The sequence below is a fragment of the Canis lupus genome, chromosome 22 (assembly GCF_003254725.2).
Source record: "Canis lupus dingo isolate Sandy chromosome 22, ASM325472v2, whole genome shotgun sequence".
In the NCBI taxonomy this organism is placed as follows: Eukaryota; Metazoa; Chordata; class Mammalia; order Carnivora; family Canidae; genus Canis; species Canis lupus.
In genome coordinates, this window is record NC_064264.1 from 50428475 (window position 1) to 50443043 (window position 14569).

Consider the following 14569-nt stretch of genomic DNA (forward strand, 5'->3'; position numbering starts at 1 on the left):
TAGGCAAATACTTTAACAAAATCTAGACCCACTTGTCAGAGCATTAAGGCTTGGAAAAATAGTGAAGCATAAGGATTGGGGAAAGGAAGCTTTCCAGGACAACTTAATAGGCTACTTAAGAAAACTCTATAGAATCTGTGATACAACTAGTAAAACTGAAACAAAAAATAGGTATAATTTTAACAAAGTAGATTCAAGACTGCCACACTTTGTTGGGAGAAATTAAAAATGTGTGAAGTAGGTGAGAGCTATTATTATTCTTATAGATAGGATAAAATACTGATAAAGTGTCAGCTCTCCCTCTATTAATGAAGAGATTCAGTGCAAGCCTAAACATAATCCCACTAGGGTTGTTTTGGGGAGGATGGAGAAGAAATTGCCTGCTGATTTTGAAATTTTTATGAAAATGCAAAGAATAGCCAGTATTACTGGCTATTCTTACTGATTCTTACTGTTAGACAGACCTGCAGAACTTGGTCTGCAGATTCTTACTGTTGGACAGACCTGCATCTTACTATTCTTACTGATGGACAGACCTGCAGAACTTGGTCTGCAGATTATCTTTCAACAACTAGATGAACCTCTTCCTCTTTCTCATCATACTAGAAAAAGATGAATCATAGGTCAACATGTAAAACCTCTAAAGGAAAATGTGAATATTTCTTCTGGGCCTTGCTATAGTCAAAACACTTCTTAGCAAAGACATAAAAGCACTGAACATAAAAGGGAAAATTCATATGTTTTTATTAGAATTAAAAATTTCCATTAAACAGCAGAGATACATGTTTGTTAGAAAGATTAAAATCCTAAACACTGACAGTACCAAATGCTTGTGAGACTGTGGGACCACAGGAGCTCTCATTCATTGCAAATGGGAATGCAAATAGCATAGCCATTTTGGAAGACAGTTTAGCAGTTTTTGTACAACACTAAACATCCTTTTACCATATGATCCAGTAGTTGTACTACTTGGTTTCTATCCAAATGAAAATGTTTCTGCACTGAAAGTTGCATATGAATGTTTGTTTATAGCAGCTTTACTCATCATTGCCAAACTTAGAAGTAACCAAGGTGTCTCCTTCAGTAGGTAAATGGATAAGTTAAATGTGGTATATCTAGACAATGGACTTTATAATTCAGCAGTGAAAAGGTATTAACCATTAAGCCACAAAAAGACATGGAGAAACTTTAAATGCATAATGCTAAGTGAGAGAAGCCAATCTGAAAAGGTTTACATTCTAGCTGTACAACATTCTGGAAAAGAATGTTGGGAGACAGTAAAGATCAGTGGTTGCCAGTGATCTGCGGGGGGGGAGGGGGGGTAGAAGAAGGATTAAAATAGGTAGAGCACAGGGAAGTTTTAGGGTGAAACTGTTATATATGGAATCTTAATGGTAGAGACATATCATACATTTGTTAAACCTACAGCTCAGATTGTGATTCCTAATGTAAACTGTGGACTTCAGTTAATACTAATGTATCAACATTTGCTCATCTATTTTAACAAATGTACCACAGCAATGCAAAATATTAATAATAGGGACGCTGTATCCAGGGTGAGGTGAATGAGGGTATATAAAGGAACTCTACTTCTCTATTTTTCTGAACATCTAAAACTGCTCTAAAAAAAATTAAGTCCATTAATGAAAACAAACTGCTAAAGTAAGACATTTTTAAGGAAATTTATAAGCCACAGAGGGGGAGAAAATATTCACAACACGTAAATCTGACAGAGGCTTTCTAAAAGATAAAGAACTCCCACAAATCAGTAAAACCAACATCTTAATAAAAAATGGGCAATTTTTTTTAATACAAGTGACCAATAAACTCTAATACTGAGGTGTCCAACATAATTTGTCATAAGACAAATGCACATTAAATTATAATGAGAGTTTCTCAGTCAGCCACTAGCCTTGCTAGAAGTAGAAACACAATTTGAACTGGTGGCAAGGTTATAGAACAAGCTCCATTGCTGGAGGCAGTATAGATATGTTTTAATATCTTGTGAAAGAAGTTGGCAGTTTTTATGAAATTAAATGTGTTTACCCTCATATTTCCACTCCTAGAGTTTTTACCCACAAGAAATCAAAACATCTGTCTTCAAAAAAGACTCATACAAAGAATGTTTATAGCAGTTTTGTTCCTAAGAGCCCCAAACTGGAAACAACCCAAAAGTGCATCAGCCAAAGGATGAACTAACTTCTTTATGCTTGTACAATAGAGTACTACTTGACAATGCAAAATGAATGAACTGTTCAACATGCATGAGCCTCAAAAATATCCCATTGAGCAAAAAGAAGCCACACATCGGAGCACGTGTTTTGGTGTCTGTTTATGTGGAGCTTTAGTCTAATTTATAGTTGAACTACTGGGGGAAGAGGTAGATTTCCTGAAAGGATACTGATGGAACTTATATTTGTGAATTTCACTGTCTATTAATTGTAGGTTAATATATTTAAAAAAATAACAGGTTTTTGAAATAATTGAGGATTTCAGATGTTTGTACCAAATTATGGTAACGATTGATGGTATTGACTCTTACCTGGCATTCTTTACCATACACCAATCTGAGCATGCTATACCTTTTATCTTCTTTAATGAACATATGGATAAAGTGTTCTTACTATCTTGGCCTCACTGATCAGGAAAGAGACACAAGGAGGATAAGTGACTTGGAAGGTCACATGGTTTTTGGGGTCAGTGGTCAGTCCAACCCCAGGGCTTGTAGGGGTGATGGCTAAACTCCATTGCCTTTCCAGACTAGTCATGGCCAGTGTTTCAATAGAGAACGTGAAGCTTTTATTGGTGGCAGAAGAAATAGGGTTTGCATAATATTAAACTCTATAAAATTATAAGTAACATCAGTATTTGTTTCCTGATTCAGGTGTCATATGTATTATTATTTGTAATGCTAATGATATCAAACTTGGGTATCTCATAACCCTTTCTAGGCAGTATTTTGTGATACACACTCTTCTACACAGCCTCCTCTATTTGAATGTACACATTTTAAATTGCATATAGGCAGGATTCTGTTCCTCTACTATGACAATTTCTTGCTTTGAAGAGGTTCTCTGAAAAATGCTGCTTTTATCTTTTTTCTACAGTGATGAACTTTAATGTTGGAGTGTTGTAAGTTCTCACATAATAAGGCTTAGATTTTTGTTTGCTTTGGCAGTAGACTTCTGTTTAAAATTCCTTTAATCTGTTCATTCCATGCTTTTTATATTCATTTGATAGCTGATGGCTCTGTGAAGAATTTTATATAAATTTATTGAACTAATAAAACTTGTAAATTCTTCCTCTATCCCAACTTGCTAAAAGTGAGTTTTTCAGCAAATCGCTGAATTTTTGTCATCTTTAGATTTTTTTTTTCCTGGAGGAAATAAGAAACAATTCATATGTTAGATCTAAAGTTTCATTAAAATTGCTTATGCCCTGTCTCAGGCATTTTAAGTGGGCCATCTGTCTAAACATCTCTCTCTTTTTTTTTTTTCTGATCATTTCCTCGACTTATTCATGAACCATGGGAGGGCTCCTTTGTAGTCGCCATGTAGCTGGTTCTGTCTACCCCCACTGAATACATCTATGTGCTTGCATAACATATCTTTTCACCATGCTGGAAATTCTCTGAACTTGGTTCAGATGAATGGCCCACTTTTCTGAAGGCCTTTTTCTTCCTGCGAAGATTTGTATGCAGAAGCTGACCTCTGTGGCTATGGAATGCAGCGTATTATTCTTGATCATTTTACAGACCACCCACTGTGAAAGTTATGATCAAGGATTGCTTAATGATTCTTTGACCACTAACATTGTTTTAACTCAGTATTTCACTCCTAAATAGGTAATGGCACAGTTGAAAACCAGCTTTTCTGAGTGTCTCATAATATGGTTTTGAGATGCTTATTAATCCTTGATAACAAAGATTTCTGTGAGTTATGTTTACATAAAATCTGCCTTAAACACAACACTTAATAGCAATGTATTTGGGTTAGTATTATTTACACTTTTTTGAGTATTCTAGTAAATGGATTAGCAATAGCATTTGTGATAATGAGCTGTTTTTACTATAAAATACAGAAAAATTTAGTTTTATTGAGCATATTCATTCTGGTTGGCTGATGATAATCAGAGTGGACAGGTCTGGATAAGAGCTATTATTTGACTTGCTTTGTGAGTAGCTGTTTATGTGAATTCCCTTTTCCTGGGTTTTGTTTGTTTTTTGAAGCAGTAACTTAAATGATATCAGCTTTTTAAGTAACTAATAAGCTGCACAGATGAAATTTTTGATCAGAGGGCATCCTCTTTCACTAGGATGTAGTTCAGTAAAAAGCTGTTTTCTGTGTACCATTACCGTAGTAAGTTGTGTGAAACTCCAGGATTTTTTTCTCTCCCTTTCCAGAGAGTTAATTATAAAAATCTTTGAGACTATTTTAGATTTAATGAATAAATATAGCTCTTTTCTAAAATTTAAAATATAACTATAAAATGTAACTGGTTTATAATGATAAACATAGTTGTGCTAGTGAGATTGATACCAGTGTTTCAAAGTAATTATTGTTACTGTAGTTTCAGTGGTTTTGCAGAAATAGAGCACATGTACTTTCAGGTTGGTGTGTGTTACTATCTTTATTTATAGTTTATTATAGTTTATTTCTACTGCAGAGTTTATGGATCTTTATACTGGGCACATATGCCCAAACCCATCCATTTTATTTTAAAACAAAACTATTTTCAAACTCACATAAAGCCAGAAGGGATTTTAACAAGTTGTATTTGTGAAAGAATTGAATGCATAAAGAGATTGCACAGTGTGACCTTTTTTTTTTTTTCATATCTCATGGGCTTACTTCCACAGGAAATCCTCTTAGTAACTCGTCATCTAAAAAGATATTGTTTGGAAAGTACCATCTCAGAGTTGTATGCTCAGAAGAAAGAACAGCTTTTCTTTTGCTTTCCCAGCGCTGCGCTAGCTGTATTTCACATGTGTAGAAATTTTGATTACAAGGGACTGAAAGAGTCCTTGGTACATCGTTAGTAAGAGAATGGTCTAAGATAAAACCTCAGAATTTCAACTCAAAAGAGACTATGCTCTTTGCACAAGGTTCCTCTTGGGGTAGGTTATAACATATATGAAACAGATGTGGATCAAAATAAAACAATGGAAAAATAAATAGTAGTTAGGTTCTGAAGGGTGGCAACTGTATCTCGCCACCATCTGTAGGATTGCTTTCTGTGGGAAAATGCAGTCTGGGTTCCAGCAGGATGTCAGGATTAACTTCCCAGCTCCTCTGGAAACAGAGGCTTGTTGCATAACTAAGAGTGGTCTCCAGGTTTACTGGAAGAGTTACCTTCTCTGGTCTACTGAGTTGTGAAAAGTACTAAGCATATAATAAAGTTTAAGCGGAAGGGAGATGAATGAGGTTGTACTCTGATCAGTACCTATAATTAGAGAACGCTTATGAGAGAGATGATATTCATGAAAAATTTGTGGAGCAGAAGGAATCCAGGGTTTCCTTAAAGGGGTTTCAGTTATGGGGGGGGGGCGAGGGGCAATGAGTATAGGTCTAGGGTTGGGACTAATCAAAGTAATAAAAGTTACCATTTATGTGCATTATTTAACCTTTGGTATATCACTATGATATATGTCTGGTTTGATACTTAAAGAGACAGAGACCTAACAGTTGGCCCAAAGTCAGAACTAATGAATGGCAGAGCTGTGTTTCTTAGCTATTTCTGTGAGTCACCAGAGTCTGAGTTTCTGATCACTGGGTTTAGTTCTTCTGCAGGTTTTATTTGTGAAGTAACTTAAGGGTTTGGCACTACTGGCTATACAAATCAGAGAATAATCAGAAATAAAACCAGATACAAGAGTGGGGTGTTATTTATAAGAAACTTGAATGGTAGGTAAGTTAGCTAAGATTTCAGTAGCCAAGATTTAAGAAAGCTATGTTGTCAGTAATATTAGCTGCCAGGTTATTTCTGTTATCACAGTATCCCTGAAAAGGTCAGGGGTTAACCCTGTTTGAAGGTAAACAGGGCAAAGTCTAGAGAGGTCATCTGTATAGCCCAAGAACATTCAGCTTGGGGTCCATGCTCCTTTTGGAGTGTACTCTGCCCCTTGGGTGACACGGCCTCCCCTCTGCAGTCATTGGCACATTGCAGGTGCTCCTCAAATTCCTTCCGGCTCCTGCCCACCCCAACCCTTTCTCCTCAACGTGCAGTGGGACCTGGGGATGCAAAAATAAGGCATGATCTTGGTCCTTTAGGAGGTCACAGGCCAGTTGGGGAGATAAACAGATGCCTGTCCCATGGAATGGCATGCCCAATTAGAGGTGGGCTTGGCACACAGGAGCACTGTACCCCGTGCTGCTCTTCCTCTCTCTTCTCCTCCTCTGCCTCCTGTATGCTTCCCTGTTGTTCTTTCCAGCTCTCCTATGTGAAGCTCTGTCCACTGAAACCATCCTCTTTAAATTGCCAAAAGAAAATCCTCCATGTCTCTGCCATGTGCATTAGTATTGGTTTGTTGATGCATTTTTAAACTTTTCTTTAATTTTAACTAAATCCTATAGTATTTAAAACATTTCTTCATCTTCAGAAAATAAACAGTGGGCCAAATACAAATGTTCACCTAAATCATCCATAATCCTCCATTAGACATTGTGTCTATAGATGATTTGATTATAATCATAGTTTTTGTGACTGAATTTTTTTTTAATAGAATACACAGAGAATCCTTTTGAAGTTTGAGGGAGGGGATATTAAAACATAACCTGCACAGAGTTATGACATAAGACAAAATCTGAATACTACCTATCCATAAATAGGTAGTAGTTAATAATAGTAGTTCATAAATATTAGTAGTTCATAATATTACTTTGCAACTATAAAAATTGAAAACACTTAATATTTAAATTAGGTTAATTCAGAAATCATTAAAATTTTGTTACTTTAAAATTTGTGAGAAATACTTATATTCTAAAAATGTTTTTGTCTCTGGCTGTTTGACCCAGTTTTTCTGGATCATGTAATGTGGATCATGGGCAGGAAAAGACCTGTGTGTTAAGACTAGCATCACTGATGTTGTATTCTTATCCAAACAAACAAAAAACCAAAACAAAAGGAAAGGATACAAGAAACTTTTTGGATGTGGTGGATAGGCTTATTACTTTAATTATGGTGATAGAAACACAATTGAATACCTATTTGTATGTTAATTATATGCAGTTTTTAAAAAAAGATTTTGTTTATTCATGAGAGACACAGAGAGGCATAGACAGAGGCAGAGGGAGAAGCAGGCTCCTCACAGGGCGCCCGATGTGGGACTTGATCCTGGACTGGGACCACACCCTGAGCCAAAGGCAGATGCCCAACCACTAAGCATCTCAGGCGTCCCGTTTTATATGCAGTTTTTTGATACCAAGTATAACTCAATAAAACCAGAAAAATAAGAGACCAAAATTGTAAATTTTTGAAAATAGTCTGGAACAGTAACCAAATAGTGAAAAGAAATTAATATTGTATAAAGTTGATTTTTGAAAGACTGTCACAATGAAGCAACTCAAATACACAGAATAGGTGATGGTGCTTTGAGTAGATGGAGGAACCACAATCATCCTAGAATGATCTCTGTTGTCCTTGGAATGTCTGTGTGTTTTTTGTTTGTTTTTAATTGCTCTAGTTTAAACCTGAAAGCTTTTTTCAAGGATAGAACCTTTTAAAATAATGTGCTGAAGTACAATCTTTGGCAGTTTTACCCAGCACACTTAATGTCAAAGGAAAATCAGTTTACTAAGAGAATCCTATAAGATTAACTATTTTTTTCTTTTTTTCTACTTCAGAGTGCCTATTATTAAACCACAAGTGGCTAACTGGGAGCTCTCAATAAAATTGCATGATGAAGTTCATACTGTCATAGCGTCAAACAGTGGGCCAACAACGTTCTCTGTGAGTTTTCTTTCTTTCCTTTTTTTTTTCTCTTTTGTCAATCTTGAAATTATCTGTGAATATTTAAAGCAGTTTTTAACCTATTCAGTGACTGTCGTCTTTTGAATCTGTGACAAAGCTATGTGTTTGACTCATCTTCTTTAGGAAGCTGAATGTAAATGGCAATTTTTGTTGTCTCACGTTAATTAGGAAATATATTCTGAGATTCAGCCACATTCTAAACTCACTTCCTGACACCTGATTCATTTTCCTTTTGTTATTGAGAAGTAATAAGTTTGTTTTTGTCACAGAGAAGAGCATCTTTAGGTATAATTCCAAACATATGATAGCTGTGGTAGGTAATCATTGTTTTAAACAAGTAATCTGAAGCCTATATAACATTTTCTTGAGACTTCAGGTTGTGTGAGACATTCTTGAGGCTAAATTTACCTTCTGGTGACATTCCTTTTGTTTTGAAGGAACTTAAAACTTGAACTTAAACCCCTTGGATAGTATCCATACTAGAACTGTTTTAGTTTAATTCCGGTCTATACTGAACAATGTTACATTAAGATTTAGTGTTTATACTGTGGTACGAATGATATGTTTTAAGTTCTGTGATTTGAGATTGCCAGAAAAATACCATGGAAGGTTAACTTGCGTCCTTTTTTGCTTTCAGCATGAACCCACAGAAGCTGTTGTGTAGTTAGTACAATGAATATTTTATTAAGCTACATTTCTTTTCTTGTGGCTAAGTTGCAATGAAATGTCATTTTATTGTATGGAAAAATGACTTTTTTAATAAAAAGATTTGAATAGGATATGAAAATCAAAATAATACAACTTCACAGAAATAAAACCTGGTGAGGCTGAGGTATTTAGTGGTAGTTTTGTTTGTATGTTTGTTTTTACATAACCTCTACCCCTGGCTTGGGGCTCAAACTCCAGACCCCTAGGTCAAGAGATTCCTGCTCTACAGACTCCAGCCAAGCAGGTACTCCCTTGTGGCAGTTTCCTGATGATAGAAAATAACACAAGTCAGGAGTTAAGGAGAATTCATTTATGCACCATATCCTTATTACATCCCTACTGTGTGCTTGGTGAGTGTTACACTGGAGAAACTGACATTTTTATGTAGTAGTCAGTCACAAGTAAATGAGATTAATCCATGAATTAAGTGTAGTCTCCTGGTTGTCTATAAATTTTGTGATTCATTCTATATGCCAAAATTGTTAAAGCATTTGTTCCTAAAAAGTATTTAGTCACCTCTCTCTCTTTTTTCTTTTTTAAAGGTTTTAATTTATTTATTTATGATAGTCACAGAGAGAGAGAGAGAGAGAGAGAGAGAGGCAGAGACATAGGCAGAGGGAGAAGCAGGCTCCATGCACCAGGAGCCCGACGTGGGATTCGATCCCAGGTCTCCAGGATCACGCCCTGGGCCAAAGGCAGGCGCCAAACCGCTGCGCCACCCAGGGATCCCAAGTCACCTCTCTTAAAATGAAAACTATGTTGGAGCTAAGCAATTGTCTTATGATATGTTTTGTGATGGTCTTATGTGATTCATTACTTTCCTCCTTTCTATATGATCATTTTAAAAAGTAGTTTTATAAGTGGAAACTTAAGTGGACATCAGGTTGGGTAGCAAGTTATATGTATTGAAGTAAAGACTATAAACATTATAGCATTTTCCTCAGGGAAGGTTAACTTTACAAAAATGTAGACTTAGCATAATTTTCAGTTCTGTAGTGAGTCACCACTGAAGTGTTACTGTTCATCTGATACTCCAGTATGCTGTTTTTCTAAGCAGTGCCTTTAATAAGAAAACTGCTCAGATTACTTCTTAAAGCTGTTATTTCTTTGTGCTTATTTCAGATTCCATGTTGAAAAACTAGAGACCATCAACTCAAGTGGTGTCTTTGACTTTTTCCTGAAGAATTACTCCTTGTTTTACCTTTTAGCTCATGAGAAAAGTAGGGCTGTTTGAAAAAACACATCAAAGTTATTCTATTAAAAATTTCCCTGGAAAATATCCACCGTGATATATAGTATCATAACCACTGCCCCTATTTATTGGCTTTGCTACTGTCAGACATATCAAACCTAATGAAAAGTAAGTACTCCTGATGGTGTGTACTTTTTTCCTAAGCATATTTGGACTGAGCTTCATCTGGCATTAGTCTTTTTGAAAAGTGTCAAGGTGTAATGTAGAGTAAGTAAAGGCTCGTTGGAATGAAATCTTTAATAGTGTGGAACCTCTGCTTTTAGGTTCTCGGAGGGAAGAACTGTGACTATTGGTTTTCTAGATTGCCCAGTGCCACATCAAGAAAAAATTGTCCTGGGGTGACAGTCTAGGTCATTGGTCCCAGAAATAGTACCAGGAAAATGTTTAGATACAAATGTTCTATACAGGTCTCATTAAAAAAACAAAACATTCATAGTTACAGCTAAATACCTTCTTTATGCTGTCTCATTCTGCCCTCTTTCTCTCCAGAGGTGATAGCTATCCTAAAGATGCTATGTGTCCTCCTTGTACATATTGTTGTTGTTGTTGTTGTTTTTAAAGATCTTATTTATTTATTCATGAGAGACACAGAGACAGAGACACAGGCAGAGGGAGAAGCAAGCTCCATGCAGGGAGCCTGATGTGGGACTCGATCCCGGGTCTCCAGGATCAGGCCCTGGGCTGAAGGCAGACACTAAACCGCTGAGCCACCCAGGGATCCCCTGGTACATATTGTTATACCTATAATATGTGGATATGTACTATAATAATAGTAAAAAAGGAAGTTGTGAAAATATAAGTACTTAATGATACAATTTATATAAAATTTTGAAACACGTAGTACAAAAACTACCATTTACAACAGCATAAAAGAGAATAAGATACTTAGGAATAAAATTAACCATGGATGAAAAAGACATATATATGAGTTGCTACAAAATGTTACTGAAAGAAATTAAGGAAGGCACAAATATATGGAAAGTCCTCTTGTGTTCATTGATTGGAATACTTAATGTTGTTATGATGTCAATATTACCCAAAGCAATCTACAGATTCAATACTGTCCCTATAAAAATCCCAACCGAATTTTTGCAGAGAGAGAGAAATCCATCTTAAAATTTATATGAAATCTTAAGAGAGGGACCCCAATAGCCAAAACAATTTTGAAAAAGAAGAACAAAGTTGGAAAGCTCACACTTTTTGATTTTAAAACTTATTACAAAACATAATGGTCAAAATGATGTCGTACTGGCATAAGACAGACACGTAGACCAGTAGAATAATTGCGAGCCCACGAGCCCAGAAATAAACCCTTGAATATATGATCAAATGATTTTTGATAGGAGTACTACGGCAATTCAATGGGGGAGAGCATAGTCTTTTTAATAAATAGTAGTGGAAACATTTTTATCCTCATGCAAAAGAAAAAAGTTGGATTCTTGCCTTACCTTATACAAGAGTAACTCAAAATATATCAAAGACCTAAATGTAAGAGATAGAACTATAAAACTCTTAGAAAAACAAGGGAAAAGGCTTATGACTTTGGATTGATGATAATTTCTTGGACGTGATTTTAGAAACCCAGGCAACAACAACAACAACAACAAAAAATACATTCCAGTGCATCAATGACCCACAGTCAACAGAATGAAAATGCAATTCCCAAACTGGGAGAAAATATTTGCATATATCTGAGAAAGAGTTATTTCTCAGAATATATACAGAACTCCAGTAACTCAACAGCAGTAAAACCAAACAACCTGATTTTAAAATGGGCAAAGAACTTTAATAGACATTTATCCAAAGAAGATATAGATATAGAGATGGCCAGTAAGCAAAATATGCTCAGCATCACTAATCATTAGGGAAATGCAAATCAAAACCATAATTGGACACCAACTCACAGTTCTTAAGATAGCTATTATAAAAAATGACTAGTAAGTGTTGGTAAGACTGTGGAGAATTTGGAATCCCCATGCAGCCATTGGTCAGAGTGTAAAATGGTGCTGCTGCCATGGAAAACAATTTGGTGCTTCCTCATTTTTGAGGGTAGAGGGTAGCCCCAGTGGCGCAATGGTTTAGCGCTGCCTGCAGCCCAGGGTGTGATCCTGGAGACCTGGGATCGAGTCCCTCGTCAGGCTCCCTGCATGGAGCCCGCTTCTCCCTCTGCCTATGTCTCTGCCTCTCTCTCTCTCTCTGTGTGTCTCTATGAATAAATAAATAAAATCTTTTAAAAAAATGAAAAGTAGAATTCCCATATGACATAGCAGTGGTATTGCTGGGTATTTACCTCCTCCAAAAATCAGAATCAGGGTCTTGAAGAGATATTTGCACACCCATGTTCAGCATAGCTAAGAAGTAGAAGCAACCAAATGTCCATTGATGGATAAATGGATAAACAAATTGTGGTATATACATATCATGGAATATTATTCAGCCTCAAAAAAAGAAGAAATTGTGGCACGTGCTACATGGCTGAACCTTGAGGACGTGTTCAGTAAAATCAGCCAGACACAAAAGGACAGACACTGCCTGATTCCAAATCCTACATTACATAAAGTAGTTAAATCTGTAGACAGAAAACAGGATGGTGTTTGCCAGAGGCTGGGAGGAGTGGGGAACAGGCAGTTACTGTGTAAAGGATGTAGAGTTTCAGATCTGTAAGGTGAAAAGTGATGGAGAGGGCCAGTGGTGATTGATGCACGGCATGGTGTATTATGTATGTATTTTTTAAATAGATTTTATTTATTTATTTGAGAGAGCACACACAAGCAGGAGGGACAGAGAGAGAGGGAAAAGCAGACTCTCTGCTGAGCAGGGAGCCTGATGTGGGGCTCGATCCCAGGACCCTGAGATCATGACCTGAGCCGAAGGCAAACGCTTAACTGACTGAGCCACCCAGGTGCCCCAAGGTGTATGTATTTAATACCACTAAACTGTATACTTTAAAATCATTAAGATAGTAAATTTTCTCTTCTGTAAAAATTTTAAAAATACGCAAACCAGCATAGATTAGTATTTTTGATTAAAAAATGTAAAAGCAAGAAGGATGAAATTTTGGGGAAACAAAGGGAAAAGTGGTTGAGGGAAAAGTGAAGTGAAGAGGTAATAGTAGATGGGGTAAAATTTTGTTTTAGGTCTTATATATTTATATATTATAAATTTATATCTTATATATTTATTCTAAATATAAAGGTCAGAATGAATAGCAGAATTAAGTATAAAATCTGCTCAATACAAAGTTCAAATATTATCTTGCATATTAAGATGATAAACTTAAAAATAAAAACTAAGTTTCACTTATGTTTAACTCATGATTCTCTTCTGGATTCTGAAGATATTTTCCATTCTCTTTTACTCTGTGTAATGTGGAACTGGTCAAAATAGTTCATGATAAAAAAAAAAGATTAATACATTTGTTATCTTAAAGATGATGGCCTACTTCCTCCTCCTATCTATCTATCTATCTATCTATCTATCTATCTATCTATCTATCTATCTATTTACTTATTTATGAGAGACCCAGAGAGAGAGGTAGAGAAATAGGCAGAAGGAGAAGCAGGCTCCCTGTGGGGGAGCCTGATGTAGCACTCGATCCCACAGTTCTGGGATCACGCCCTGAGCCAAAGGCAGTTGCTCAACCATTGAGCCAACCAGGTGCCCCGATGGCTTATTTTCATATTGAAAACAATTCACTTGGAAGAAAAATTTTGATGCGAAGAAAATTAGCTCAGGAATTCAGACTTCTTAAATCATGGGATGCACTTAACTTTCTTTTTGCATAATATTTATGTTAACTACTAATAAGCAGAAATAATAGAGAACAGTTATATGACCGTTGATATTAATTTAGATTTTTTTTTAAATGTCAAAAATTTTATGACCACTTGGAAGAGCAGGAGAGTCATATATTTAACCCCCTGAATATGGGTCACTGTATCACTGAAATCAGTCTTCTTTCTTCAGGCGCTGAAATGTCTGCTTATGCTTCTAAGAGCCAGGAGGGGTTCTGTTGGTTTTTTGCTTGTTTGTTTTTTTGTCTCTTTTGTTCAGTGCCTAAATATTTGTGAAACGACCCACTGACTGGCTATCTAACCCTCTAGGTAGTCGGCCCCCAAAGGCAGAGCCCACACCCATTTTTGTATCTTAGCTCCTGGGCAGGGAAGGGGGCTTCATGGAAGTCCCCAGAAGGGAGCTGCAGGGTATTCACTGCCAGGAAGCCAAGCTTGCCTCCACACCGGGTCTTGTGCCCCATGGCGGCAGTCAGATGGATCTCAACCAACGTGCTCGGTGGGAGAGCGAGAAAGCACAAGTGGGGGAGTGGGGCAGAGGGAGAAGCAGACTCCCCATTGAGCAGGGAGCCTAACATGGGACTCCATCCCAGGTCAGTGGTATCATTATCTGAGCCAAAGGCATACGCTTAACTAGGTGAGCCACCCATGGGCTCTCCCCTACCTCATTGCTCATCAGGGAAATGCAAATCCAAACCACACTGAGAGAGCACCTCATACCACTAGGATAACTATAATAAAATAGGTAATATGTGTTTTGGAAGATGCATAGAAATTGGAGCCCTCACACGCTCTTCGTGGAAATATAAAATGGTACAGCTTGGCATTTCCTGAAAAGCTTAAACATCTG

The 14569-nt window shown here is 36.6% G+C and overlaps 1 protein-coding gene across 6 annotated transcripts in view; it reads left to right on the plus strand.

The window, feature by feature from the left end:
* Positions 1–14569, plus strand: part of PCCA (propionyl-CoA carboxylase subunit alpha) — a 462094-nt gene that overhangs the window by 310192 nt on the left and 137333 nt on the right. For 5 of the 6 annotated variants that reach the window (XM_049099422.1, XM_025440953.2, XM_049099423.1 and 2 more), the window contains one exon: positions 7842–7947. In XM_049099422.1, the coding sequence (XP_048955379.1) occupies positions 7842–7947 (106 nt within the window). Of the gene's footprint in view, positions 1–7841; positions 7948–9798; positions 10162–14569 lie in introns of those variants that run through there. The other variant, XM_049099426.1, reaches the window with a different exon arrangement.